Source organism: Chelonoidis abingdonii, chromosome 22 (genome assembly GCF_003597395.2).
Source record: "Chelonoidis abingdonii isolate Lonesome George chromosome 22, CheloAbing_2.0, whole genome shotgun sequence".
NCBI lineage: Eukaryota > Metazoa > Chordata > Testudines > Testudinidae > Chelonoidis > Chelonoidis abingdonii.
This window is the reverse complement of record NC_133790.1, coordinates 4,332,355-4,359,301: the sequence shown is the minus strand read 5'-3', so window position 1 is coordinate 4,359,301 and position 26,947 is coordinate 4,332,355. Positions and strand designations below refer to the sequence as shown.

Below are 26,947 nucleotides of genomic sequence, written 5' to 3'. Positions count from 1 at the left end.
ACAAAAGATACTGCATATTTAAATATAAAAACCAGAATTAAGAAATACAATAAAATAAAAAGAACACTGTTATCATAAGAATACAGCAATGCACTGAAACAGTTACTGGTTATTCATGTCTGCAGTTTACCTAACAAGAGTGGTAACTATCCATGGGCCTTGGGTCAACTCTGAGGCGAGAAGAGCAGACCAACGCCTGCAACGTGAAGGGGGATATTATTTAGTTAAAGAACACATTGAGAAATGATGACTGAAACGGTGCTATTTCTAAAACATGGATCAAAAAAAGCATACGCTGGAAATAAGGTGCCAGTTTGTGCATTTTAGATCTGATGTTGGGAGTGTTCCTTGGCTTAGATCATGCCTGTAACTCTTCCAAGCGTAACGATGGCCTTCCATCTTTGGAATGTCTTGTCAAGCCCTCCTTTGCCTGCACTGTCTGCAGCAATGCAGAGATAAATCATAAGTGATGGGGTCAGGGCAACGGAAGCTGGAATTTATGTGGGATCCATTTACAAAGCCCATCATTTTACCCATACACACAGCAAAGGAAAACTGGTTAGCAGTTCTGACATCAGGGACGATGAGAGTTATACAGGAATCATACATGCAAATAGTAATGGTCTTACTTACACTGAAACATCAAAGCACCAAGACAAAACAGCAAAACAACAGCGTTTACCAGCTCAGCATAAATACACAGTATTTGTAAACTATTATTAAGGCACTCAATTGTAAAAGAACAATTACAATACACAGGAGAGAAAGAAAACAACTATCTTTTCATGCATCGAGGCTAACAACCCTGCAAGCACTGCATCTTTTGGCTACAAAAACTTTGAATTGGCATGCTAGAGCCTCTATGCATACATTGACTTAAAAAAAATTAAAAATAAACTACATGTATCGACAGTATTGTGTTGCACTAAGCAGCTAATGGATCTTCAAGTCTGATAAGCTACATTGTGTGTATGATGACACAGTTATGCTCCACAGAATAACGGAGTCTGTGTGATTATTTTCCCCAATCACGATATGGGCATTGTTATCAACTGAAAACTAAACTTCTAAAGCAATAGTTTGTATGTAGCAGAGTTTGGCAGGTCATAAAAGAAGAAAACAGGAAGGAAATAGGTTTGTTCACTTGTATTGTTAAAACAACTTGGAAATTTTCAGAAGTTCTTCAAGTCTACGCACCTGTTAAGCTTCTATCTTAGTACAAGGTACAATGGATTGGCCAACAAATGTCAAATTGGGCATACGTGGCAATGACCTTGTGAACAAAGGCAATGTGTATTAACATACTGCAGTGTCCTACTGCCTGGGGTTGGTTCCCTACTGGCAGTTAGTGCTACGAGGAGTGCATGTCCCCACCCCAAGCAAACAGATGGAATTACAGCTCACTGGCAGTGGGGATGGGAACAACAGGTGTTAAGGCATCTTCAAAAGGCAGCAGCCCACTCACAGGTGCAAAACAACCTGCAGAAACAAAATTAAATGGCCACATCTGTGGGTGTCACTCCTTCCATTCTTGGAAACAGGCAATTACATGGGATTTTCAGAAGTACTCATCATTGGCCTGCCTCTGTGCCCATTGAAATCAACAGTTAAGACTCCCATTGACTTCAGTGGGAGCAGTTAGACCAGAGATCAACACTTTTAACAATCCTTGTCTAACCTAGCCCATGTGTTGTGTGCACACATGCGTGATCTGCAAACACAACTGGGAGAATTACAAATATTACCATTCTCACTCCTTTTTGTATGCAAAATTTGGACCTAAGTGACCATCTCTCCACAAGAGAAGTACAAGATCTTGCTTAATAACACTGTGCAGTCCTAGCCACGAGGGGTTAACTATCTGCTTTATCCTACAGTGACACTATTAGGGATCCTTTAGGGTTGGTTGGATAAAGAGGGCTATCAAAAATCCATGGGAAAATAGAAATTAAATAAAATAACTAGGTCAAATTCTGCCTTGCAGCTTCAGCTTCAATGGAATAGCCTGGGTATAAATAAGGGCAGTCTTTGTCCAACTGTGTCAGATGGGAAAGGGGCTCTCCTTGTCAGTGTGAACAGGTGCACAGATTTGCAGACAGAGAGAATCCGAACAACTGTGCAACTGGCTATGACCACTTTGACTTTATACTAGCTGTTGTGCTGCACTCAAGCCCTGAGCACAATGTTGTGGTTTGGATGGAGCTGGTGAACAGATTAACAGCTTTCAGAAATATCTTCGCTGATAATTTCAGCATGGGCTAATAGGCTCTGAAGAAACCCTATGCCGCCATGCAGTAATCAAACATGCACTGCAATGGCCTTACCCATGCTCACTACCACCCCTCCTCCCCAATCCATCTTTTACAAATAAAACCTAAGTAAGAACAACTAAAAGACAAGTAATAAAAATATTTGGAATACACTACAGTAGATATGGACCTGGAAACGCACCCATGATGCTTTGACATTAGGCATATCATAACAACATTAATATTTCAGATATACCACCACACCCCAGATACAGCTAAACTGAAATGTCACAACTGGGGAGGGAAGGGGGGGCATGTGTCAGTGAATTCACAGTGTATTGAAGTGATCTAGTCAGTATTGATTTCCAAGACGCACCAAAGGGTGGGTTCAGTGAAAAGAACCACACCAAGAACCAACGACAATCACAGCATCAAAAGAAGTGTTCATGCTAAATCCACTTCTGAAGGTTTATAGCCAGACAATAATACAAACACTGCAGCTAAGGGAAGGTCTAACTCTAGCAATGACATCGGTTTCCCGACACTAGAAAACATGGATTACAAAATGTTTCATGTCCTTGGAGATATTGCCATTGTCTGCCTTGCTTGAGAAGCTTTTGCTTCTTTCACACATGAAATGGCAAATCTGCCATATGCTCAAGATGTATACACATTTTTGACCCCTCTATCTATCTACTGCTTCCCAGCCATATTTCTCCTGCTTTTAGTACAAAATTGAGGGAGTTACTTAAAAAAAAAAAAAAAAAGGAATTCCAGGTATTCTAAATGGTGGAAACCAAGGGACACTTCCCAAATGGGTAGTCAAATATTTTAAATAGCAGGTTGTAGGATTTGATGTTCAAAGCTGCAGTCTTCACTTTCTATCCCCATCTGAAAGGCTCTGCAAACGCAGATATTTAAAAAACAGCTCAGACTCACATGGACCTGGTTGTTAAAACCATGGACTGCAACAAATCCATTGTTTGTTGTCACTAAGCTTTAAATTTCACCATGACACCAAATTTAGTCTTCTAACACATGGAATTCAGGCATTTCTGAAAATGTAGGAGCCTAAGTTCCATTTTCAAAAGCACTTAAGTCACTTAAGTCTAAATCCAATTGATATGCAATGGAACTTAGACTCCTCAGTGACTGAGGCACTTTTGAAAATTATATCCTTAATTTGGCAAAAAGGTATCTCCCAGAGTTTTGGAAGTTTTTTTAAATGTGCTTCTTCTAGCAGGCTGGCAAACACATTCTACCACAATGTGTTACTCACCCCAGAGGCGAAGGGCCTCCTTTGACGCATGATGCAACTGGCAGGGGCGGGAGGGCAATGGTACTACAATATTTATCTGAAATTTTTCTGTACTAAACAATCACTGGGTGTGAAGACAATGACCCACAAATGAATATAGGGCTGGTTACCATGAGGCTGTCAATGCCATGTCACTGCCCCTTTGTTGAGGGAAAGCATTTTAGAGCTAAACTGGGTTATCTGTGTGTCCAACTGGCCTGTCTCGGGAAATGGCTCAAGCAGATTTCTTATCATCTCATTCACTCATTTTGATCAACCTCATTTTTACTTGAATTCTGTTTTATCACCAAGGGCTGAATCCTGAGGTCTGTGCCCAAGATTTTACGCAACAGACTCTCACTTGCCTGAATGAGAACTAAGCGGAAACAGAGTGTTTCTGAATTGGCATAAACCTCCGACAGAAACTAGTACCAAGCAGCTCATGAAAAAAAGAACGATAACAGCCAATGGCTCTGCTCTAAGAGGTAATCCTGCACAACTGAAGCTGCTGACTTCAGAGGCTATAGGACTGAGCCCTACATGCCTCACCATATCAGAATCTAGCTAGCAGCACCATGTTGAAGACTTAATGGTTGTTTAACACTATGGAAACTAATCTAGCTCTCCACTTTTCCTTCCTTTCTGAGATAGTGCAATATTCCATTTAGGCTAGGCCAGTAAAACTACTGCCTCCTCCTTGCACTGGCCTCACACTCCGCCCTTGGATGGGTGTGTAAGATAGTGATGCCCAGAGGAGCACCACATGTTCATCTGAGAGCAGAATTCGCCCTTCTATTGTCAATCAGGAGGAGATCATCACTGAAATTAACCTGTGCATCCCAGATAATATGTACTATAAACAAACGAGCAGGAATACTCATCCTCCCACACTGCTGAAATAATAAACCCTTTGGATGTTACTCAGTGTGGGGACTTGTAAACTGCTTCAGAGCTCAGTGACAACTATATACCTTCCTGAGATAACCTGCTGCTGCTTTGCATTTCTGCTGCAAACTCCAGGATGCGAGAAATATTCTACCAAAAATAAATTAACTTATCTCCCCAGGTTTCAAATGCAGAGAATGACAATAAAGCCAACCATCTGCCCTCTGTAGCAGGAGACAGGTCAGTTGTCTTCTCATCTCCAATGCACGCTATCAACAGTCTGATCAAGCAGGGCTTCCAAAACACAAGTGCCACACCACTGACTCCAGCATCACATGCATTTCACAATGGTTCATGGTCACCATTATTGGCTTGTCATTATTACTGGGATAACTATCAAACCACAACAAAAGCAACAATACCTGAAGTAAAGACATTTCTCCACTTTTACAGAAGCCTTCAAAACACACAGCCTAGATGTCATTTTGTTATTAACACAAGACACTATGACAGCTAACCCTGATTATACAGTAAAGAGGAACTATCGGGTTAGCAGATCACGTAGTCAATAAAAAAACAACTCTACACTTTTTCACTTGACTTCATAGTTAGAGTTACTCAGTACAGTAAAACCTACACCTCAACACTCTTTTGGGTCTTTACAGTTGATGTTGTAGGAATGCTTTTCAAAAAACTTTAAATATCCTGGAATAAGCCTTAAAAAAAACCAACACAGAAATCATCAAGTACAGAGGTAGAGTTTATGTTGCCATCTACAGGTTTTTCCACAAGTGGATGTTTAAACTACAGACTTGTGCTATGTTTGTTTTGCAAAATAAAAAAATTAAAAGATGCCATGACTTTTGTTGAGACTTTGAAATAATATTTTCAGCATTTTTTTACATTATATGTATTTTAACATTATTATACTTAGCAAACAGTACTGGGAATATTGTCCTATAGGAACAGTAGGCAGTTCACACACCATGTCCCCTTCCAAGCCATGCAATGTTTTTTTTCATTGTGCCATTCACCCAGTTCAGTTATGTCCCTCCTTCTGCACAAGGAAGGGAATAAAGATGTTGTATCAGATGAACTATTGGGTTCAGGCAATAAATGCTGATAAAAAAAAAGAAAACATACACCAGAACATGTCAGCTTTTGCCCTTCCAAAGTGTGCTCTTCAAGTTTCCTGTGGCTGAATTTGCTAGCAGTTTGGAGCTTACGTCCACACTCCTCAGAGAGGACTGTGACTCGCAAAGCATGGAAGACTCACTCGATTTGGCCTCTTTTGAGTTCATTAGCGTTGACACATCCATGTCACTTGATAAGTCCTCAGAGGACAAGTTAAGACACCCTAGCTTGGCAAGAGAATTGGATCTCTTCAGAGGGGAAGAAACAGTCAAACCAGCAAGTCGTAGCCTGGTTTCGATTTCCTGAGTTCGTTGTTTCACCAGACCAGGTTTCCCATGCACACTGTGTATGCTGTCGCTACTAGAACTGCGCGTCAAGTTGGAACTCCTCGAAGATGACGGTGTATAACATATGGTCTTCAGAAAGTCCTTTGTGTAACTGCTCATGTGTTCCAGCCTGCATAGGACAGGTGTGGAGGTTTTCTGAGACAGTCCCTGTAAGGGGTTTTTGGCCTCTAACTTCTCCACATCATTCTCTATGTCTTCAGATATTAAAAATGCTGGACTCAGAAGAGATACTGGGCTTTGGTGCAAAGCCAAATCTTGGTTTTCCTCTGGTATACTAGCATCAATTCTGGTCATGGAGCTCTCTCTTACCAGCGATGAGGATTCTGATGGCACACTCTTCAGACGCTCCAGTTCTTTGGTATGTTTCCTAACTAAGCCAGCTTTTTGAAGCTGAATAAGAGATTCTTGATGCTGCATCAAATAACTGTTTGTGGTTGGCTTTTCCAAATCTCTGCTAAACAGCAAGTACTTCAGGTCCTTCGTGGGTTTGACATCTTTTCTGGATGGAGACTCTTCCTTCATCACTTCTGTATTCAGAGGGCTCTTCTCACAGTGGGAATTTCTCCTGGCAAGCAGTGCTTTGACAGGTGTTTTTGGTCCATCTTTTGGCTTTTCAGAAATATTGCAATGCTGATCCACCACAGATCTGCAGGTGCCACCTTCCAAAACACTAGTTCCCTGCAGCAGTGGAGGCAAAACATCATTTTTAGCCCTGATTATTTCCTCAGCCTGCGACTTGCTAGGCATTTGGTCCGACAAGTTAGAAGTCACATGGGAGAGGAGTGAAGGCTGAGTACAGATTGTAGAACTGCAGCATGCAGCAGCTGGATTCAGCGTCTCATACTGCTCCCCAAAGGCTTCAGCAGATGCACTGGCTGAGGAATACATGCAGTCAGTGCATGACTGGTAGGGAGGCTTGACTTTACTGAGGATTCCAAATATGGCATCGCGCTATAAAAGGAAAGAATAGGCAATAAGAAGTCAGACAAACAATTCAATGTGGATGCAGAATAGCAGAGTCAGATTAGTTTAAAACAAGACAGATTTGCAGATTGAAAGGGAAGACACAGAACAATAGGAAACATTTTATCTATAAGAACTCCAAGGCCTAAAGGAAGCCTCTCTCCATTACTGCTGAAGTCTGGGCTCTGCAGTGGGAGTCAAGCCATGAGGATTCCTAGCTGACAGTGTCTGGAGTTGGAGGAAACCAACCATTTCAAGTGATGGTCATGAAAGGCGGCTCCCCTGAGAGGTTTATTGCATGTTCACACAGTTGCATGCTCTCTTTGGTGGCTGGCTCCACAACTTCTGCAAGCAAAGCGATGTTCAGAAGCACTTCTACAAGGAAAAGGCTCAGCGTGGAGACAGGCACCACTACAGGAGCCTTCACTTCCAAACCAAATTACATCATAATCTTACGATGCGGAGAGTTGTCTCATGCACACGGTGTCGGGTATTACTAATCATCTACGTTTAAGCCCATACGCACCTCGAACTCCTCTGGGCAGCTCCTCTTGCTGTTGTTATTATTCAAGTTTTCTCTGTTCAGTAAGTTCTCCTCCTTGTGCACAGACAAGCGCCGCTTCCACCTCTCCACAGGATTTTCCTCCCTGATGCCTTCCCTTCCCTGATCCACCTGACTGGGCACACTCCTCCCCTTTGGCATGCTGGACTCCAACTTCTTCACTTCCTTCTCGCAGAAACTTCTCAGTTCTGCCAGTGGTTCTACTTTCTCCTTGGCCTTCACTGTATCTGCCGCAGCCTCAGGAGGGACTGGGGGAGGCTGATCCACCAGCAAATTGGCCTGCTCCAAAAGCACGTCTCGCTCCAGATCCTCCACCTGGAAAAATATTTCCCTGTCACCAGGCAGCTTGTTCTCCAGCAACGAGTCGGACAGGCGCCGGAAGCAGTAGTGGAACCCCCCTGCCTCCATATTGGCTCTGTTGTCCAAGTACGTGGACTGTGAAGGCGCGTCCAGGTCAGATAGAAGGTTTTCTAGATCGATGTCTAAGCTATCGAGCAGGAAGTCACTGGTCCCCGTAGAATCATCTGCATTCTGGCATAGGTTGCTCTCTGCTTGCTGCTTCCACAGCTTGTTATGACGCTGTTTGCTAGGGAGAAAAATAAAAGGCACAAATTACTACAATAAAATACTCAGCAGCTGTTGTATGTAAAAACATCACAGTGCCCCACCCCATACAAGTCACGCCCCTCAGAAACTTTTGGAGGAAACATGCAATCCCCGCAGATCACCCACTACAGAGGACAGTGGCAATTCAGGGCAGAGGAGCAGGATGTACGAAGCAGCCAGGCTCTGGTCTAAATACAGGGAACAAATGGCTGGGTCATTATGTAAGATTCAAGGGAAGAAAAACAACAGCAACCAAAGTCCTCAAGAATCAGGTAACTGTGACTTAAAAGGCATTGACCGCCTCTGTAGTTAGCTGTGATGGCTGCTGTGGAAATGAAGGTGATACACACATAATGAGGAAACAGAAACAAACCCCCCAGCTGAAAGCATCCGGATCAAGCGCACATAAAACATGTATCAGAGTCATGCAAATATAATTTTAAAAAGATGCTCGGCTAAAATCAACTAAGGGCTGAATCCAGCTGTCCTCACTCAGGCAGACTTCCCTAATTTCAGGACTTTGTCCTATGTACGTCTATGAAGCGACAGGAACTCAGCCGGCTCCAGGCATGGGAGCCCAGCCAAGCAATGAGCCTGCTGGGCCCAATACCCCTTACTCAGGGATTGTGCTCCCTGACTGGACAGAAGAGCCAACAGAGCCCCATTTAAGCCTTGTAGCAACAGGAGCACAGTGGCAGCTCGATGCATTCTGTGCCAGCAGCTGTGCCAGACCTGCTTCCTGTATCTGCCCTAGCTCCAACCCGCGCCTGAAACAGCTACTGAAACATTGACAAAAACTGCATTCTCTTCCCATTTTTCATAAAATCATGTTCCCCCTTTCCAAGCAACTCTCTGATAATTTTTAACTTATTTTTCCTTTGCCCAGCATAGGCCTTACATGTGTGTACACACAACTGCAAACTGCTAATCCTGCTTTGTGAGACATTCTAGTCTGTAACAGGCTCGTTTTGTTTCCTTGCAAGTCACCTTCTCATTCCACCCATCATCTTACCTTGCATCTAAAATCCCTTCATATTCCAGCAGCTGTTTCATGAAGCCTGCATTTGGTCTTGCAATGCTGCGTTTTTGCTTCACGTAATTATAGGCTTTTTCCAAGGACCAGCCAAATTCCTTCATTGCATAAGCTATAACCGTAGAGGCAGACCGGCTAACACCCATTTTGCAGTGTACCAGACACTTAGAGTGATTTTTCCTAGAGAGGAAGGCAAAAAATAAGAAAAACTGTATCTCAAATCCTTTTGTTTATTAAGTTTTACTATCACAGTTTTATATGGTGCATGGATGGTCGTTTGTTTTCCAGACCAAGCCAACATCACAGCTCAGAGGGAGTTAATTGGTTTGGGTTAAATGGTGCAAGAAAATAAACTCTCTAGGAAAGTTAGGATTTGGAGAAATGTGACACCCCCTAACCACTCTCCTCTCACCTCAACCACACTGCTATTTCAGATACAACCCACAGCTCCCTTTGTCTGCATGTCCCTGTCTTTGGAGATGTGGGCCCAGCAGGCATGGTGGGTTCCCTACCAGGCACCCCTGCACTATTCACTGCACATGAGGGCTTCTCTATCACTTATGCCCTGGCGGGTGGAGTGACTGGATGAAAATCACAGAGTAAGAAGTCTCACAAATAAAGAGGCTTCCTCGGAGAGGTTGGTGCAATCTGAAGACCAAGTAACAGGGCTGGAGGCCCAGCGGGGCCTGGCAAGAAAGCCCTTATGCCAGACTCCCATCTTCAAAGGTGGAGGCAAGGCAACTGAACGAAGGATCATACATGGCAATAAGCGTCTCCTGCTATGTATTTAGGAACTTCAACGCCCAGTACGTCACCTGGCAGAATTGTGCCACAATCTGTCAGGGATGGGACCGCCACAGCTTCAGATGCAGCCCCTTTGTTTTTGAGCCCATTATTAATCCTGACATTGTGGCTGATGGACAAAGTCAAATTCAACCGCTGCAATCCTCTGCAATCCTAATCCAATCTGCAATACACCTCTGCAATCCTAATGATTTGGTACTAACTTAGGGCAGGATTTGGCCGACTAATGAAAGAGGCCAAATTAACCAGCTGTCACTGTCCAGCTACCCCATGCAGATTTGAATGAAGACAAGCCCATCAAGTTACAAAGCACATGCTGAAACCCCAGCAGAATGTGAGTGGTTCATGTCACTAATTGTTGCTGGGAGCCACTAGTCTGCTTATTCTATCACGGACAAAATTCAAGGATTTCAAAGTGTTTTACTTCATCAGAAGGACCCTTAGGGGCTCTTGACATCTTTTAGGGTGTTAGGTGCAAACACAAACAGAATGTAGCATCATTACTAGAAACAAACAAACATTTCATTTTAAAAAAAGGGAAACAAAAAAGCAAGCTGAACAAGGTGCTGAAAATAAAATTTCAGCACAATCGTGACTGGTTGTGAAGCGGTTAATGATTAACCACTGACGGGAACAGACGGGGTATTTGGGAATTCCAGGGGCCCAACTGAACTCCCTTTTCAAAGGCCTTTGCGAGAGCAGCAGTCCCAGAAACCTCTTCATAGGCTCACAAAGAGCTCAGCAATTAAGCAGCAAAGGGACAGCTACTTAATTGGCCTGGAAGAGCTACTTAACTGCCATGGCAGTAAAGACACTGAATGAGTTAGTGCACCAAACGTAGGACAGCGAGCTGAGGGTATGAAGGAGTCCAGGGGAATTGGATGCTGGGGATAGAGTCAAAGTCAGAACAGATGCACGGACACTTCTCAGGACTTGTCCAAAAGCAGTGAGTTTCCAGTAATAGACAGCGGGGATGGTTACTTTCCTACTGAATACACTTCTCATTGCCCCTGCTCTGAAGTGGGAACCACAGCTCTGTGACATTCAGAGGGAGGCGGTTTCAAAATGAGCTTCTGTAAATGGTTCCATATCCTCGGCTGAAATGCTATTCAGCAGCATGCAGAGGGCAGAACACTATCCTTACAATAGCCACAATACTGGTGAGGGAGCTCCCTCGCCCCCTGCTGGAGGAAGTGCCTCAGTGTCATGCAAGGACTTGACCTCACTCCACAGATTCCGATGAGGGGTTCTTATCCTGACCTCGGATGCCCCTAAGCAGTGATTCGCTCATCTCCATCCACTTACTTGGCTTTATTTATGAAATGATATGCCTCGTTCCAGTGAGCCAGGAGGTCTGTCGTCTCCTCGTCGTACACCCGGATATTATGATACGCAAATAGACCAGGAAAAAAATTATCTATCTCCCTGGTGACATTTAAAATGTAGTAGACGCTGCAGGATGCAACGAGAAACAAAGGCGGAGAGTTTAATTATCACAGCACTGGAAGGGGACCTGGAATTCACGTGATAAACCACACATAACCCAGTGTAACACGAGTGCTCTTGCTGCATGGGACGATCAGCAGCCCCAAACCTCTAAGCTCTCCGCTTCTGATTAAATCAGCTGGCGTTCTACATGTGCAGGACTGGCTGAATCGAGCTCCTTAACTCATCTCTCTCTACTATCATTGTCCCATGTAAAGATGGAGAACACAGGAAAGTGACTTGCCCACTCTACCAATGAGGAAGCTGAGGGAGAGAGAGGAGCTGAAACTTGATCCAAGTCTCACAATGAATCAATGTCAGTACTAGGAATAGAACCCGGGAGTCCTGAATCTCAGCCTTGTGCTTTCGCAACAAGATCATACTTTCTTCCTTCTTCTAACCAGAAATATGAAATGAAAGTTGCATCATTTTATTCTACTTCTGCAGGATATAACAGCAGGATTTTAATAATAAATAGGCGTATACTAAGAGAGAATGAATGCCCATATTAAGTTATTATTTCATATAATTGAGACAAATCAATAGCACCAGCTTTGACTTTTACAAATATCATTTCAAGAATACCATCACTACAGATCAAAGAATTAATGTGTGGTTGTTTTACTTATTCAAAAGTGTTCCCATGGACTACAGTTTAAACATCTTTATTCCTGCTGTTGAGTAATAACTTTTCAGATCCTCATTATAGAGCCAACATGTGTCCTGGGCAAGCAGCAAATATTTATACACAAAATTCCCATTGGCCTAAAACACTTAAAGCCAAGAAGTGATGTAGTGATGAGAGTTCACTGAGAGACAAGACTGCAGCCATCTGTCTGCACTACTGGAATGGAGAACAATTCACATAGCTCTGCTCATCTTCAGGCAGTTTTGTACCATTTGGATAAGAGCTTTACCCCAAATACTGTAATGCATAATCTTCTGAAGTATTTGGGAATTCACACCTCAGACAACAATAAGCTTGCTCAGTATAAACTAGACTCTTACATAGGATTGGTCTTCCCTAGATCTCAAAGCACTTTACAAATGAGGACAAATATCTCCATTGTACAGGTGGGAAAACTGAGATAGAAAGAGAGGAACCATCTGGTCCAAGGTCACTGCTGAGAATAGAATTCTGGTCCTGTGCCCTATCCACTGAAGTATGCCCTGAAAGTATTATATTTCATTTCACAAGACAACCGAACACGCAGTTGAAAACAAGTGATTTGAGGATTTAAGAGTCTAACGTGTGAAAGCCAACATTAAGTAGTGGAAAGGGCCAGTACTCACCCCGAGCCTTGTAGCTCTTCCAGGTTGGAGGCATTCCACTCAGACCCCTAGGATACAAGTCACATACACATACACAGAGTAAGTCTTTGTTCTGCTGGGCACTGTACAGTCACTGTGCTCTTTGCTATCCGGACAATATTTTCTCAGGAGCGCTAAACTAAAACATAGGCAATGGTTTCTGAAAAGAGTACAATAGGGCATGAGGTTCTAGGGCCCTGCATAATAATGCAGAGTTATTCTGCTGACTCAGCCTAGCAACAAGGCCAGACTGGTCCTATTAGCTACAACCCAAGAGTATAAAAGGTCGAGAGTCTCTCTGAGGCAAGAGGGAGGTAGGGGGAGAGTTAGAGGGGTCAATCTGCTGGTAGAAACCCTAGGAAGCTCGGGCTGAGGTTTATTATTTGTATTACAGAGCACATACAGGCCCCAAACAAAATGGAAGCACCACTGTAGTAAACACTGTACATACACACAGAAAAAGTCCCTGCCCTGAACAGCTTACAATCACAGAATCATAGAAATGAGGCCTGGAAGGGACCTCAAGAAGTCATCCAGTCCAGCCCCCTGCACTGAGGCAGGACCAATTAAACTTAGAGCATCCCTGACAGGTGTTTGTTGTTAACCTATGGCTCTTGACCTGATTTATGACATAGGAAGCTTATAGGCTAATATATATTAACACGTATTTTTAACAGGAAAGAGTAAAAATCAACATTGCTGAAAGGCACATGGAGGAACATAGAGTATAATGAGCAATATGCATGTTGGGACAAACAAAGGTAACGGCAAAGAAGCAAAAACAAGTTAAAATTGTAGCTTTGGGAAGATTTGGGGGGTGCTTGTGTCCAGGGAACTAACTACACTGACTTACTGAAAGTACTGGGAATGGGGCTGATGCAGATAGCTTAGCCCAGCCTTGGAAGGTTAATTATGGATAGCTGGGATATCATAAGAACATAAGAATGGCCCTACTGGGTCAGACCAAGGGTCCATTTAGCCCAGTATCCTGTCTTCCCACAGTGGCCTGGTCCAGAGGGAATGAACAGAACAGGGAATCATCAAGTGATCGATCCCCTGGTGCTCATTTCCAGCTTCTGGCAAACAGAGGCTAGGGACACCATTCCAGCCCATCCTGGCTAATAGCCATTGGCTAACAGCCAAACAACATTTCCTGGAAGATGTCATATGGGAAGGGGCTGGAATAGCTTCAGATCTGGTCTTGGACCTAGGTGGCTGTAAGAGAGGAGATGAGTATAAACAAGGTGTGTGCCGACCCCTTGGTGAGCACTTTGGGATGAGAGGCTGGTGTAAACTGGACCGTCACCTCCCACTTACAGTGTACTCCACTGACTATCTTCTTCTAGCGGTATTTACCCTGGGTCCCAAGAGTCTGAGAGTATGACAGCACTATGGACTTTCTGTTTCTTGTTCAGTAGCATTAATGCTTTGGTTTATCTGGATGATAAATAACACTTCTATGTTCATATTCCTGTGATTCATCAATCTCACCTGTTAAATAATTTACGTAACCACTAAGGGAAAGAACCTGTCAACTGTGACCAGTGAACTTTGCACCTCAGGTAATTTCAGGCGGCACTGTCCAACCTGATCTTAGCAACCTCCAGTGGTGGAGATTCTACAGCCTCCCTTGGAAGCCGGTTCCAGACCCTAACTACCAGTATAGGCAGAATTTTTTTTCCTAATATCTAACCTAAATCTCCCTTGCTGCATATTAAGTCCATTACTACTAGCCTGGAGAACAACTGATCACACTGGTCTTTATAAGAGCCCTTCACATATTTGAAGACTGTTCTCAGGCCCCCATCACCACCAGTTGTCTGTTCTCAAGACTAACCAGGCCCAGCTTGTTTAACCTTTCCTCACAGGTCACGGTTTCTAAACCTTTGATCATTTTTGTTGCTCTTCTGTGGACTCTCTTCAGTCTGTCCACATCTTTCCTAGAATGTGGCACCCCGAATTAGACACTGCTCCAGCTGAGGCCTCACCAGTGCTGACAGAGTGGGACAATGACCTCCCAGGCCTTACATAAGACACTCCTGTTACTATACCCCAGAACGATATTAGCCTTTTTTGCAACTGCATCATATTGTTGGCTGAACAGCCCTAAACAGGCAAGACAAACAAAGGGCGAGAGACAGAGAATATTATTATCCCTATTCTACAGATCCCTAAAACTGAAGCACAAGGACGTTAAGTAACTTGCCCAAGGTCACAGAGTGGAGCTTTCACAGATCCAGGGAAAGAATCCAGATCTCCTGAGTCCCAAAGTTGTGCCTTAGCCACAAAAGCATCCCTCCTCTAAACTGAGGAAGCATTAGCCCTATTACTTAAAGAAAACCACAAAGAGATGGCACATTTGGACAACATATGTGCAGTGTGTTAGGAACACAGTGGGAACGTTCCCAGATTACAAAGTAATATTAAGCAGGATTTCAATCAGAAAAGCTCACAAAAAATGATCCTAGGAAGGGGTCCAATGGGAAAAGAAGATGGGATATGGGACTCTGAGGATGCATCTCCAGATTGCCTGCTCAGATCCAATCTGAGCTGGTGGTGAGCAGCACTGGATCTCCTTGCTTGCTTGCATTAAGTGAGTTAGACAGTCTCAAGGTGGTTCCTAGCACATCACAAAACCCACCATAAATGAACATTCTCTGTTTTCAATAACAAATATAAATTGCAGAGGAAAACCATTCAGAGATTCTGCAAAATAAAGTGGTCATTATCAGTGTTCCCTCTAATTTTTTAGGTCCACGTGCGGAATGAATTTGGTTCTGTGCACCAATATAGAAGTAATATGTGACACATAACAAAATTCCTGTAGTGGGCGTGGGGCCAAGGGGTTCCAAGTGTGGGAGGGGGCTCAGAGCTGGGGCAGATGGTTGGAATGTGGGGGGATGAGGGCTCTGGCTGGGGATGCGGGCTCTGGGGTGCGGTGCAGTCTGCTGCGGGGCTGCAGTGGGGTGAGAGGACTAGCCCCAGCTCTCTCTCATTGCAGCAGCTGGGACCAGCGGGAAGGGGCACCTCTCCCCACCGCCACAGGTCCGTGATTTGGCTGGCGGGAAGAGACGCTTCCCACCACAGCCCTGAGTCCCTGCGTGGGGCTTAATAGGCGGCTGTGCGGCTTAGAGGGAATTTAGGTTGTTATATTAGTAACACTGAGGCTCAGGCTATTTGAGTGTGAGATGGCCCCTAGAAGTCATGGGAGACAATGCTTTAGAGGTACATGCACAACACATTTCATGGAGAACTAAGGGGATTTTAAAACATGATTCACTCTCACAGGCCTATTTCCTCAGAATCTATCATGGAAAAGATGAGATTGCTGCAAAGTGCAGAACTGCTCCTGTCTCAGTTAAGTCTTGGTTCTGGATGGCAACTTCCAGTTTTGCTTGGAGTACCATCTAGTGGCAAGAGATTACAAGAGACTCCTCCCCGCTCTGAGCCTGTTCATAGGCTGAAAGAGCAAATCACCTTTCAAACTGATGATTTATATAAAGCCAGCCACGTGGGAGGCACTTTGACTTTCTCAGTGTATCATTACCTTTGATTGAGCAAGGCAAAAATAGAGGGCACATAACTGGTACACTTGGACAGTGTCCTGATCTAGGTCCTTACCGTATCTTAAGAAAAACGACTCCTATTCGTAGAAATATTAAATAAATCCATAATGAGAAGCCTTTCCTGTGCACAACGCACCCAACAAACAGAGCACTAACATCAGGGCCAGGACACCATTTTATTAAATCTACTTAGCTTCCAAAGCAGGGCAACAGGTTATTGTGCACACGGAGGGCCGACGAGAGCGGGGAGGAAAGCTGGTACAAATTACCAGGGCCCGACGGTCTGGAAGGGGGCCCTGGGCCCGGCTTCCCCGGCCTGGTCCACCCTTGCTGGGGGGCCCGAAAAAATTTTTTCAGCAGGGCCCGAACCCACTCTTGGCGGCTCTGTGCACACAGGGAAAGTCACAGCAGCAGGAATAAATGGGGAAAAGGCAAAGATGAAGCACTTCCTCAGAGCAGTTCTCAGGATGTGGGGGAAGGCTGTCTTCCCGCATATTGTAACAACCCCTGGCAACCTCTTATTTATTTCTTTCCATTAGAATAAAAGCTCCCATACTAAGACTCTAGCCCCTGCCAATTATCTACAATTACAAAAGCAAATTGCCATTCAGCCAAGTCACCATCCTTCCTAGAAGCAGGTCCTAATCAAACACTACCACCCCATACATCAGTCTGCTCCTCAGCTCCTTTACTTCTCTTCAAAGGCCAGGTGAAACAAACGCCCCCCCGCAGCATGCCACCACGTACAGAACCCTCCCCCACGCCATGCCCCCCATGTGTTCTGCTCCTGAGCTGAGCTGCCAGGAGAGGACCACTGATGGAGCACATTCACTCACAGGGAGAGAAAGGCTCAGGAAGGCCCCCTGCCCCTCTTGCCAGTCCATCAGCGCAGCCCTGTGTGTTCAGAATGACGGCTCAGCTAGCAGAACGGGCTGCTGGGATGTGGGCCTTTGGAAGCGACATGGAGAGAGGAAGGAAAGGAGACTTACAGTCTCCCTGTGTAAAAGGTTCAACATTAGACTACATTACCCGCTGGCCTTTCTCCCCATTGCAGGCTTTACACGCAGTGCAGCTTTCCTCGAGCCTGGTGGCCACTCATGTTTGACTGATGCCCCCTCCTCATGCCCAGCATAGCTTCTGACTCCGTGGCTTACCAGATACAGGTGATCAAAAATCAGAGATGGTTTGTCCATCTGCCCCAGGATAAGCAGCATTTCATTGTCTATAAATTCCTTGAATTCTTTCAAGTTGCAATTCATCTGCTTCTCCAGCTCATTTCGTATCTGTGGGGCAGAAAATGACAAAGTATGCCACTTAGTAAATGACAGCATACCACCTAGAAGGTGGGCTGTGCAAAATGACTGTCCACTTTTAAAAGGAGAGTGCCAATAAATTATATATCCATCCATTAGAGAGCAAGAAAGACTATGATCCACAGAGAAGTACATAAATGCTTTCAGAGACAGACAACCTCAGGAAAAGGTCATGTGAGGCCCCAAATTCAGGCTTTGTAAATGAAGCTTCATGCAAAGCCCAATATGAACACAAAACCTGTTATGGTATTTTTCACTTGGAAGCATTCCCCTGAAGTGCTGAACACCCAGCACTGTGCTAGCACCGAAGAAATCAAAGCAAAACCCACTAGAAACAAGAAGTGAAAAACAGCAGCAACATTGTGGAAATGGAATTAGCTCTTTTAAAGTCTCTCACTTCTAAGGTGGCGTTTAGGAAACATTTGTAAGGTGTATAGATTTTCTTCTTTATCCCCTCCCTTGAACAGCCAAACCTACCACAGCTTTCTACATTACAACATTGCATATGAGTAACTCTACTAAAACAGAAGAATCTGGGTATTTTCAGAACAGCCGAAGAAGAAATGCTGGCAACCAGTCTGTGTGGCTTTTACCACTGCACAAAGCTCCAGGCAAGTCCACACTCAGGGTACATTGTGGGTCAGTTTCCAGGTTTCCTTATACTTTGGGCTCTTATAGGACCTCCCAGGAGAGTATTTCAATCACTTGTTGTAGGGACTTTACAAGTCCACTGTGAGGTTGATGATATCCTGTTTCACAGATGGGAAAACTGAGGGGCAGAGAACAGAAGACTTATCCAAGGACATGGAGTAAATCTTGTAAGCACAGGTGGAAATATATATCCTGAAGGTCCTGACTCCCCGTCTTCTCTGACCCTTACCCAGTGCTACCTCCCATACTCTGGACAATGACAGGAACCGAGAGGTCACAGGCCAGCAAATGGTAGGTTTTGCTTACTTCCTTGGAGGTCACGTTTTCCAGGTCTTTGCTCATCATGATACTTCGGAGTTTGGCTTTAATGAACCGCTCTGTTTTTTCCCCCTCAGTTGGCCTGCAAAGAAAAATTAAAAGAACTATCCAGACAGGCATTTCACTGGGGCAGAAGGCCTCAGCGATGCTCTCTCGGTATAATGATACTCTTACATGGAGAAGGGATGGGAAGGATTCAAGTTAATTAACCTGACACTGATGACAGAGGAAAACTTTACAAAATTATGTATGAACTGAAAGGAGATCAAACTATTGGAGAAATGAAAGGGAAAATGTGGGATTTCTGAAGTGAACAAAGACATTCAAAATAAAACTCAGAACTGACTTGTCAACAAACAACGCTGGGGAATCAGGGCGTGTCGACTCCAGGTCCTGCATCGTGTTCCACTCATTGATGCAACTCTGGTCCGAACTGATGCAGCTTTCATAGTATGTGGCCCAGACCAGAGCCATCCCACCTGGGAAGTAATTGTACCTCCGTGCAACCTCACAAGCTTTGTGGAGGATCTGCAGGGCAGACCTGCATGTTTCAAAAGCAAAGAAGGGAAGAATCTGAGCATCATGGGGAGTAAGAGCACACACAAGCCCAGGGCCCTGAGACTTATTTTCAACTTAGTTTGTTATGGTTTGGGTTTTATTTTTTGACAGCAGCAGGTTTGCTTTTTCCAATTTCAGATAGAGGTGTCACCAACACTAAACAGTATGGTTTGGATGGCCTCTCAAGATCTGGTAACCACTCAATACAGGACGAAATTCACCCCATGCAAGAGACCAGCAAAAGACCTATGCACCACTTCTGTCCCACTGGGACTTAATCATTAGCTAACTTAAAAACTCAGACAAAAACGGTAAGCATGTGGACACTTCAGAGCACCTCTACCAAGGAGTTGAAAGGTACATTTAACAGCATTCCTAGCCCCTGGCACACACCAAGAACAGAGCCCAGATTGGGTAATTTGTTTTTGCAACTTACAGCATTTAACTTTAAAAAAATCCTTCAGTTCTGTAGATGTTATTACACTGAACACATTGACCACATCTGAAGCTGCTAACTGGAGGGGCAGAGTTTTAAAATGGCAGTAACAAGGGGTTTGTTTGTTTGTGTACCAAATAATCCCTAAAATTACATCTTCTTCTACATCCACATCATTTCCCTATTAAATGTTACAAGAGCTCAGATTTCATAAACATAAAGTACGTGCTAAAATCTATACAATTTGTTATACATCGGAACAAGTCCCTTAAAAATCACCACCATTAAAGGCAATCTGTGGTCATAGCAGTCGGGGATTTCATCATATTCAAATATCCCCATTTTGCTGGTTTGGAATGTGTGTATGTGGGTGAGTGTGATTATAAAAGCTCAGCCAACATAATCAAAACTGTGAAGTGAAACCCTGGGCTTCATGGAAAGTTATCAGACAGCAGGAACTCCAGGGCAACACCGCAGCAACAAAGAGCACTGGAAATTCCATGAGGTTGGCAAGAGATCCTGAGATGCCCTCTTCAGCTAGTTACAAAAATACAGAGAGAGCCAGTATGGGGTTTGCAGCCTGATCAATTCCATGTTCAACTCGGTTCTCATATTTAACAATCCTATTCGTGTAATTTCCCTCAGTGCGTATACTAGAGAGTGTATAACTGCTCTGAACAGAAGCATGTAATTTACCATCAGGAAAATGGCATAGCACGCTCATTACTCCTTTCAGCATACTTACCTGCTGAGACAACCAGCTTTCTAGCAATGGAATTTTTTTCTTAAGGTACTAAATAACAGCTATGTAAAATGCTAAATGCAGGGTTGTTTGGTTTAAAAAAAGAAAGCTAATATAAATGACCATCTTTTTTTTTTAGTAAAACTAAATCAGAAATATACATACCACATAGCTTGCACAGAAACTGGTTTGAAGATATGCATCTTCCCTGCAGTGCTCACACTAAATCCACTAATAGAGAGAGAAGAAAAAATCATACAATGCCCCCTTTTGCATGAGATCCTCCATTGAGCAAACCACTCCTGTTTTCCTGCTAAGGCAGTAATGCCCATGATGCAAAGCAAAACAAGTCATAGCCATTGCAGTACGTGTGGGCTGGCATTGACAGTTCACCAAAATCAGAAATGGGAATTTATGCAACCTGATTATCTAACACAGCTCTTAATGGCCTTGCAAACAAGAATGTGAATGGAAAAGTTTATCCAAGAGCACTGCAATTACTGATCATTAAAAACTGCATATTTGTTTACTTTGAGAAATCACTAATAAGATCTAACACATTCTATCAGATAGCACAAAGGAAGCAATAAGCAAAAATAAATGATCAATTAAATGGACTGAGGTGAAAGAACCTAAATTTGAATTGTCCTTAACTTAAAAAATGAGGACACTCTTAAAACAGCTCTCTAACTGGGCAAAATAAATCAACTCCAATAACCTCTGAGCTATTAGGATCTTGCTCTCTCTGACACTCAAATTCGTCCTTCTAGACATTAAAATGTTTTTGTTTCGTACCCATCTCCATCAAGATGTATCTTGGTATCACTCCACAGGCGCAGGACCATCCCGATAGTGCAGCTTTTACTACCATGGAAAAGGGAAGAAGTGACAGCATTCAGTGCTATTGTTATAAAAAGTTCAAATGCAGAACACAATAAGGTTACTTTCTACTGTTAATTCCCAGTAGATTCTGAATCCTATGTATCTTTACTTAAAAACCTCGCCTTCCTCTCACTGCAACATCTATGCTTATACATAGTGTCTAAACGCACACTGTACAGCCATGTATGAAAATCTTCCGGTCTGCTCTGACAGCAGTGTGCTGTTTTCCAGTGATGGAGTAGCAACCTTTTAGAAGCAAGTTACAAATTCCATCTCTTTCCCTCTCCTGCCAGGATCCATGTATCCTATCATAGGCCACTGTTGACCTTTACTTCATCTTTCCCATAAAAAGCCCCAAAGACGGACAAATCCCTAAATGAGTGGCACATACACAGCAGGCACTCCAGCCCATCAGGCAGCTATGTGTCCAGTTGTCTGGACGCACAGACCTCCATCCACCAGTGCTAGATAGAAAATCAGGCATGAAGGACCCTTAATGGGCAGTTTGTGGGGTTTTCATTGAATCACTTTGACTGGAAGAAGGGGTTAAGGTAGTCTTATGAGTTTATCTAATCCAAAAAAGTACTTCAGTATGAACGAAGAAATCTGTTGAGAAAACTAAACCATGATGTGGACCAGACGCTTTCAACTGATAAATAATTAAGCTGCCAAGATATTAAACTTTTAAAGGAAACGACCATGCATGCAGCAGCCAGTTTGTAAAGAATTCAGAATGATTTTTTTTTTTAAATCATAACCATTGATACAACAGACCAAAGCAGCCAACTGGCTAATTTCAATGCACATGTGGGCAGTGCGCACTTCAGAGCCTTCCAAGAAAACGAGTGTATCAGTACAAAGACCCCATGCTAGTAACTCAGAATGGTGATAGTCAAGGACTCTCTTTCCAGCCTCAACACAGGCTCCACGGCTGCTTAAGTAAAACTGCCATTACTGACTGACACTGGTTTGTACTGAAAGGTTTTCTTTAACCTAATCCACAAAGTCATAAGGTCCTTAGTCCCTCCTGTGCCATTGACACATGGGGCACACCTGTTCCTCCACTGATGATGGTCACTCATTAGCTGTGGTACTTCTTCCTAGGTGATGCCAACACATTCAATACCCTCTTGTCACTGTCTTCTGCCAGTTCTCCTTTGGCCTTCCTTGCTTTCTCTTCCCTCCCTTGGGGACCCAATTCAGTGCTTGCTGAGCATGGCTCCCGGGTCCCATCTCCCATACGATGTACATGTCCCTGCCACCTGAGCCTTCTTTCTTTGACGATCTTTTCTACATGTGCTGCTCTGTCAGCTCCCTGACTCTCGCAGGGATCACTGTAAACGAAGAGAATGCTCTGCCCAGAATTCAGGGCTGCTCTGGGATATCTACCAGGGCTATTTCCCAGGTTACCCCCTCACTTTGCACTAGTAACCACCAGTAGAAATTATTTCAAAACCAGTCCATCTTAGTCTTGGACAGGATGCAGAAAACATTCCTGGACTTTCTCTAACGCAGACTAACGTTCCATTCTGTAGTGCTGGGTTAGGAGCAACTCTACCCCTCTGACAGCACTTACAACAGTGGGAAGTGTAGCACCAAAGCAAGTAAGAAAGAACTTCATAACCAGGCACGGCCAGTGGGTTTACTGTCAATGAAAACATGTTCTTACTGTATATTATATTAGTATATATACTCCCTCCTAACACATATCTATATCCTCTTCACTTATAGTACAGAAAAATCCACTCTGATTTATTAGAGGACAAGAGAAAACATTTTAAAAAAACCTACATTTTGGGTACTCCTTAGGCATAGTCACGTGTAACATGACAAAGGGCTAGTGGTCTGAATACAGAACTAGGAGCCTAGAAGTCCTGACTCTCTACCACACACTCTGCCTATGTCTTTGGGCAAGTAATGACTTCTCTGCCTCTGTTTCTTCATCTATAAAATAGGGAGAACACAAGTATTCTGAGGGTTACTTAATATGTTATGGGGCTTTGGAAGTATTAAGCACTCTTTTCAGGAGATGGGTCTGTATCCCAGACAGAACAGAGAACTCATATTTGGGAAAAGCTAGACATAAATCCCTAATCTCTCACCTGTTTGGGATTGTTCTTTGCAGGACCTTTATGCTATTTAGAAATTCATGCAGATCCATCACTGTCCAGCTCCAGGACATTAACAACATTTTGGGTCAGATTTGAAAAAGTGGCATCCAGTTTTGCAGCTCTAAGTAGCTGCAGACATGGTTGGGGGCAATTAGACATCTAGCTACCTTAACTGGCTACAGATCAGTCAGATGCCACAGTGCTATAAAAGGACTGTGCATACAGTACTTTGCCCTGAGCTGTTTGCAGTGCTGCAGTGCAGCCAAAGGCCTGAAGGCCTCTGCAACATCAGGTCCTTCACTTTTATCGGAATCAAGTGACTTTACAGTATGGCAGAGAGTGTGTCTTGTTCAAGCAACACTGTTGCACATGAGAAGTCTCCCTGACATACCTTTCTTTGCTGGAAAAGTCCACTCCCAGTAAAATGTTTTCTTCTGTGTCTTGCCGGCCACTGCTATACACGACCACCATGTATCTGACTCGATCTGTCCACGTACTTTCCAAGCGCACAGCCTAAAACAGGGCAACACAGCTCTGCAAACCTGCTGTCAATGACCATTATGGCAATGACTGTTAGAGTCCATTATTTGTATTGCAGTTGGGCCCAAAGGCCCCAGTCAGCACAGGGCTCCATGGCGTTAGCTGCTGCAGAAACACATAGGAAGACACAGTCCATCCTCTCCTTGCACACATTTAGCGCTAGTTTAACCAAAAGCCTATAGGAGGGGAGGGAAGGGGCACAGTGGGAGTGCAGTTTCTTTGCCTAGATTACCTGTCTCCATTCTCAAACTTGTTACAAGATGAAGTCTGAGGGGAAAATTAACTGGGATTTTTTAAAAATGTAGGTTAAGTAGGGAAGTTGATAAAAGTACCAATCTTGCACTGCACTGGGTATAGGAAGGTACTAAGAGGGCTCTTCCATCTTTTCCTGTTATGATTCTTACACTGCAATGTCGCAGTGACCCTACCTGCAGTAATTCAGGAGGCCTGTCCCTTCTGATGTGATATTTCATATCCTCTACAGATGTGTAGCTGTCTGCATTACTCAAACAGGCAGGGTTTTAATAAAACTCTTCTTTAAGAGGGAAGCATGGCCCTGTTAGAAATACCAGTGATTTTTTTACATAGTTCTGTTTTACAGAGCTATTTCAGATTCCTCCAGCTGAAAGAAAGGCAGAAACTGCAGACCCTCTTACCAATTTGATTCTGTCCTCACAGCGCAGAAGGTTGATCATCACTTGAAGGTGCTGAGGCAAGTCACCTGCCGAGATGATTGGGAAATAATCAACAGATGTTGCCATGGTCCCTTCTTAGTTCACTAAGCTGTGCATGTCCTGATGTATAGAGAAACTTAAATTCCTGTAAGTAGAGACTATTTGGGAAGCCATTCAAGCCTCATTCTCAGAAAATTCTTTAAATGATAATGACAGAATTGAGTTTCCCTGGACACAAAACTAACTGGTCTGTCATGAGACCTGGACATTTTGGCATTTGGCAGGCTTTAGATACATAAGGAATGCCTCTGCCACTGGTTCAAATTATAACCAATAAGATTTGTCTCATAGCTACCACATCCTGCACTGAACAGTAAGGTTTGTGGGCAAGGGATTGGGAGGGAGGGGAGAATGAGGAAACTAAAGATTAAAGCTATAATCAATAAATACATTTGTGAATTTCATACAAGACAATGGGTCTGAGACTGTGGGCCTAACTCAGGCCATCTTCCTTTTGAACACAATAGGATGTTGCATGTGTGAAGGCTGTAGGACTGGACCTGGCAGAGGTTACAGTAACATTTTACCCATCCCCAGTTAGTACCATTCATGCAATAACATACACCGCTACCTCACTATAACGCCACCTACTATAACACGAATTTGGATATAATGCGGTAAAGCAGTGCTCTGGGGGGGCAGGGCTGTGCACTCCGGTGGATCAAAGCAAGTTCAATATAACACGGTTTCACCTATAAAGCGGTAAGATTTTTTGGCTCCCAAGGACACCGTTATATCGAGGTAGAGGTGTACTTGGGATCTACAGAAGCAGACACATTCCTGTTTGATAAAAATGGGTTATAGGATGAAGTCATACATGTGAAAATAAAACAAGACCCTGTCTAATAATGTGATAGCGCAAGCATAACTTTTTATACAAGATACAGTTCCTCCCATAGGATACTTGCTGGGCATATGAAATTGCTGACAGTCTGAGAAACCAAAAGCCAGGCTTGGCATTCAAACATGCTCTTTGTTACTCTGGAGTGTTTACTAAGCAGACATACAGTACCACACTGTGCCTTCCCCACATGCTCCTTCACGCAACGTGCCCTGATGGCGATTTTTTTTAAGCTAACCACTTATTCCAAAGCTGTCAAAGACAGAAGGCATAAAAATCCAGGGCAAGTGGGGCTCAGTCTCTTTAACCCTATGTATACTTACCAGTTTTAATGTACTTTAAATTCTCTACTGTCTCTTGTCTCCCTTTTAGCACACTGGAAACAACCAGAATCTATAGATGTTCTTAAAATGTTATGTATGTTTATGAGCTATGTTTAGATGTAGCATCTACCTTAGAATTTCCTGCCTAAAGCCAAGAAATGAACTATATGGAGCTAAGAGGCCAGGGCTTTGGGTCATGTACATCCTAGGCCCCGATCCCACAAATTGCTCCTCACCTCTGCACTCACTTGGAGATCTTTGCAAGAGTGGGGCCTGAACTGTGTTCTTAAGACTGTGCTAGTGTTTGTCTTGATTAAGCTGGACATCCCAGGAAAATGGGGTTTATTCAAGTTTATGTAAGGCTACAATAACGAAAATATTAAGTCAGGGCTTCAAAAGAACCCTGAGGTGTGGAGATTCTTGGTAACTATTCCTGGTCTATTTCTCGATTTCAACAAGTATTCCTTAGCCGAAAGCACTACAGGCTGCTTCTCACTAAAGCAGCTTGAAGCGGGCTAGTCACCTGTCTTTTGTGATGTGAACCTCACTAAGCAGTATCCTTTCATTTTCCTATGATGGAAATGTGGCCAGAAGTCATTCTTCCCCTTCCCTCCAAAACTGGCCAGCTGAATTAACAGGGTAAAGGGGCTGCCATCCCCTGAAACATCAGGCATTGGCCACTGGAATGGCTAGTCTGAGCCGCTGGTAAATGCTATGCTCCTTTCAGGTTGAACTCTAAGGAGGCACATGTGAAAGCCAGCATGCTGATCTGCAAATAAGGCTTCACAGTTCCATTCAGGACTGTGTTACGCCCATGGTTCATTTGGGGACTGCATGCGCTGTGCAAAAGCCTTCGTTCTGCCTACTCAAACCCTAATGTGAGCTGGTCCCTGCACATGGCTCAGATTGGTTATACATCAAAGACAGTAAAGAGAGAGAAAAATGCCGTTCTGGTAACCCCTGCCCAAGACCCATTTTCACTGGGTGAGATAATTTTGCCATTAGCTTTTTTCCATTTTCCATTTACAACAACAGAGTCAATTATTTTTATTTCAAGGGGTAATTGTTAAAACTGGCTTTTTTCAACAGCCCAGTGACAAAACCTGGAGTGGACAAATCTGCAGAAGGGAGTAGGGTTGTTTCCGGTTCTATTTCTTGTTAAAAGTCAAGGTTATAACAGCATAAACATATACAAACCATTACTGGTGAGCTATTTTTTCAAGGTAGGGACAACAAAATTAATTGATTTAACTAAA

The 26,947-nt window shown here is 43.7% G+C and overlaps 1 protein-coding gene across 4 annotated transcripts in view; it reads right to left on the bottom strand.

Moving 5' to 3' along the window:
* Positions 1-5,172: 5,172 nt before the first annotated feature.
* SSH1 (slingshot protein phosphatase 1) overlaps positions 5,173-26,947 on the bottom strand; it is a 48,221-nt gene continuing 26,446 nt past the window's right edge. For 2 of the 4 annotated variants that reach the window (XM_075059910.1, XM_075059909.1), the window contains exons 3-14: positions 24,450-24,518; positions 23,645-23,766; positions 21,056-21,124; positions 20,426-20,491; positions 18,871-19,065; positions 18,513-18,606; positions 17,397-17,525; positions 12,659-12,705; positions 11,186-11,332; positions 9,056-9,256; positions 7,402-8,023; positions 5,173-6,863 (exon numbers count right to left, since the gene is read on the bottom strand). In XM_075059910.1, coding sequence (XP_074916011.1) covers positions 5,586-6,863; positions 7,402-8,023; positions 9,056-9,256; positions 11,186-11,332; positions 12,659-12,705; positions 17,397-17,525; positions 18,513-18,606; positions 18,871-19,065; positions 20,426-20,491; positions 21,056-21,124; positions 23,645-23,766; positions 24,450-24,518 — 3,039 coding nt within the window. In that variant the 3' untranslated portion in view covers positions 5,173-5,585. The remainder of the gene's footprint in view (positions 6,864-7,401; positions 8,024-9,055; positions 9,257-11,185; positions 11,333-12,658; positions 12,706-17,396; positions 17,526-18,512; positions 18,607-18,870; positions 19,066-20,425; positions 20,492-21,055; positions 21,125-23,644; positions 23,767-24,449; positions 24,519-26,947) is intronic. The other 2 variants (XM_032805401.2, XM_032805404.2) reach the window with 2 other exon arrangements.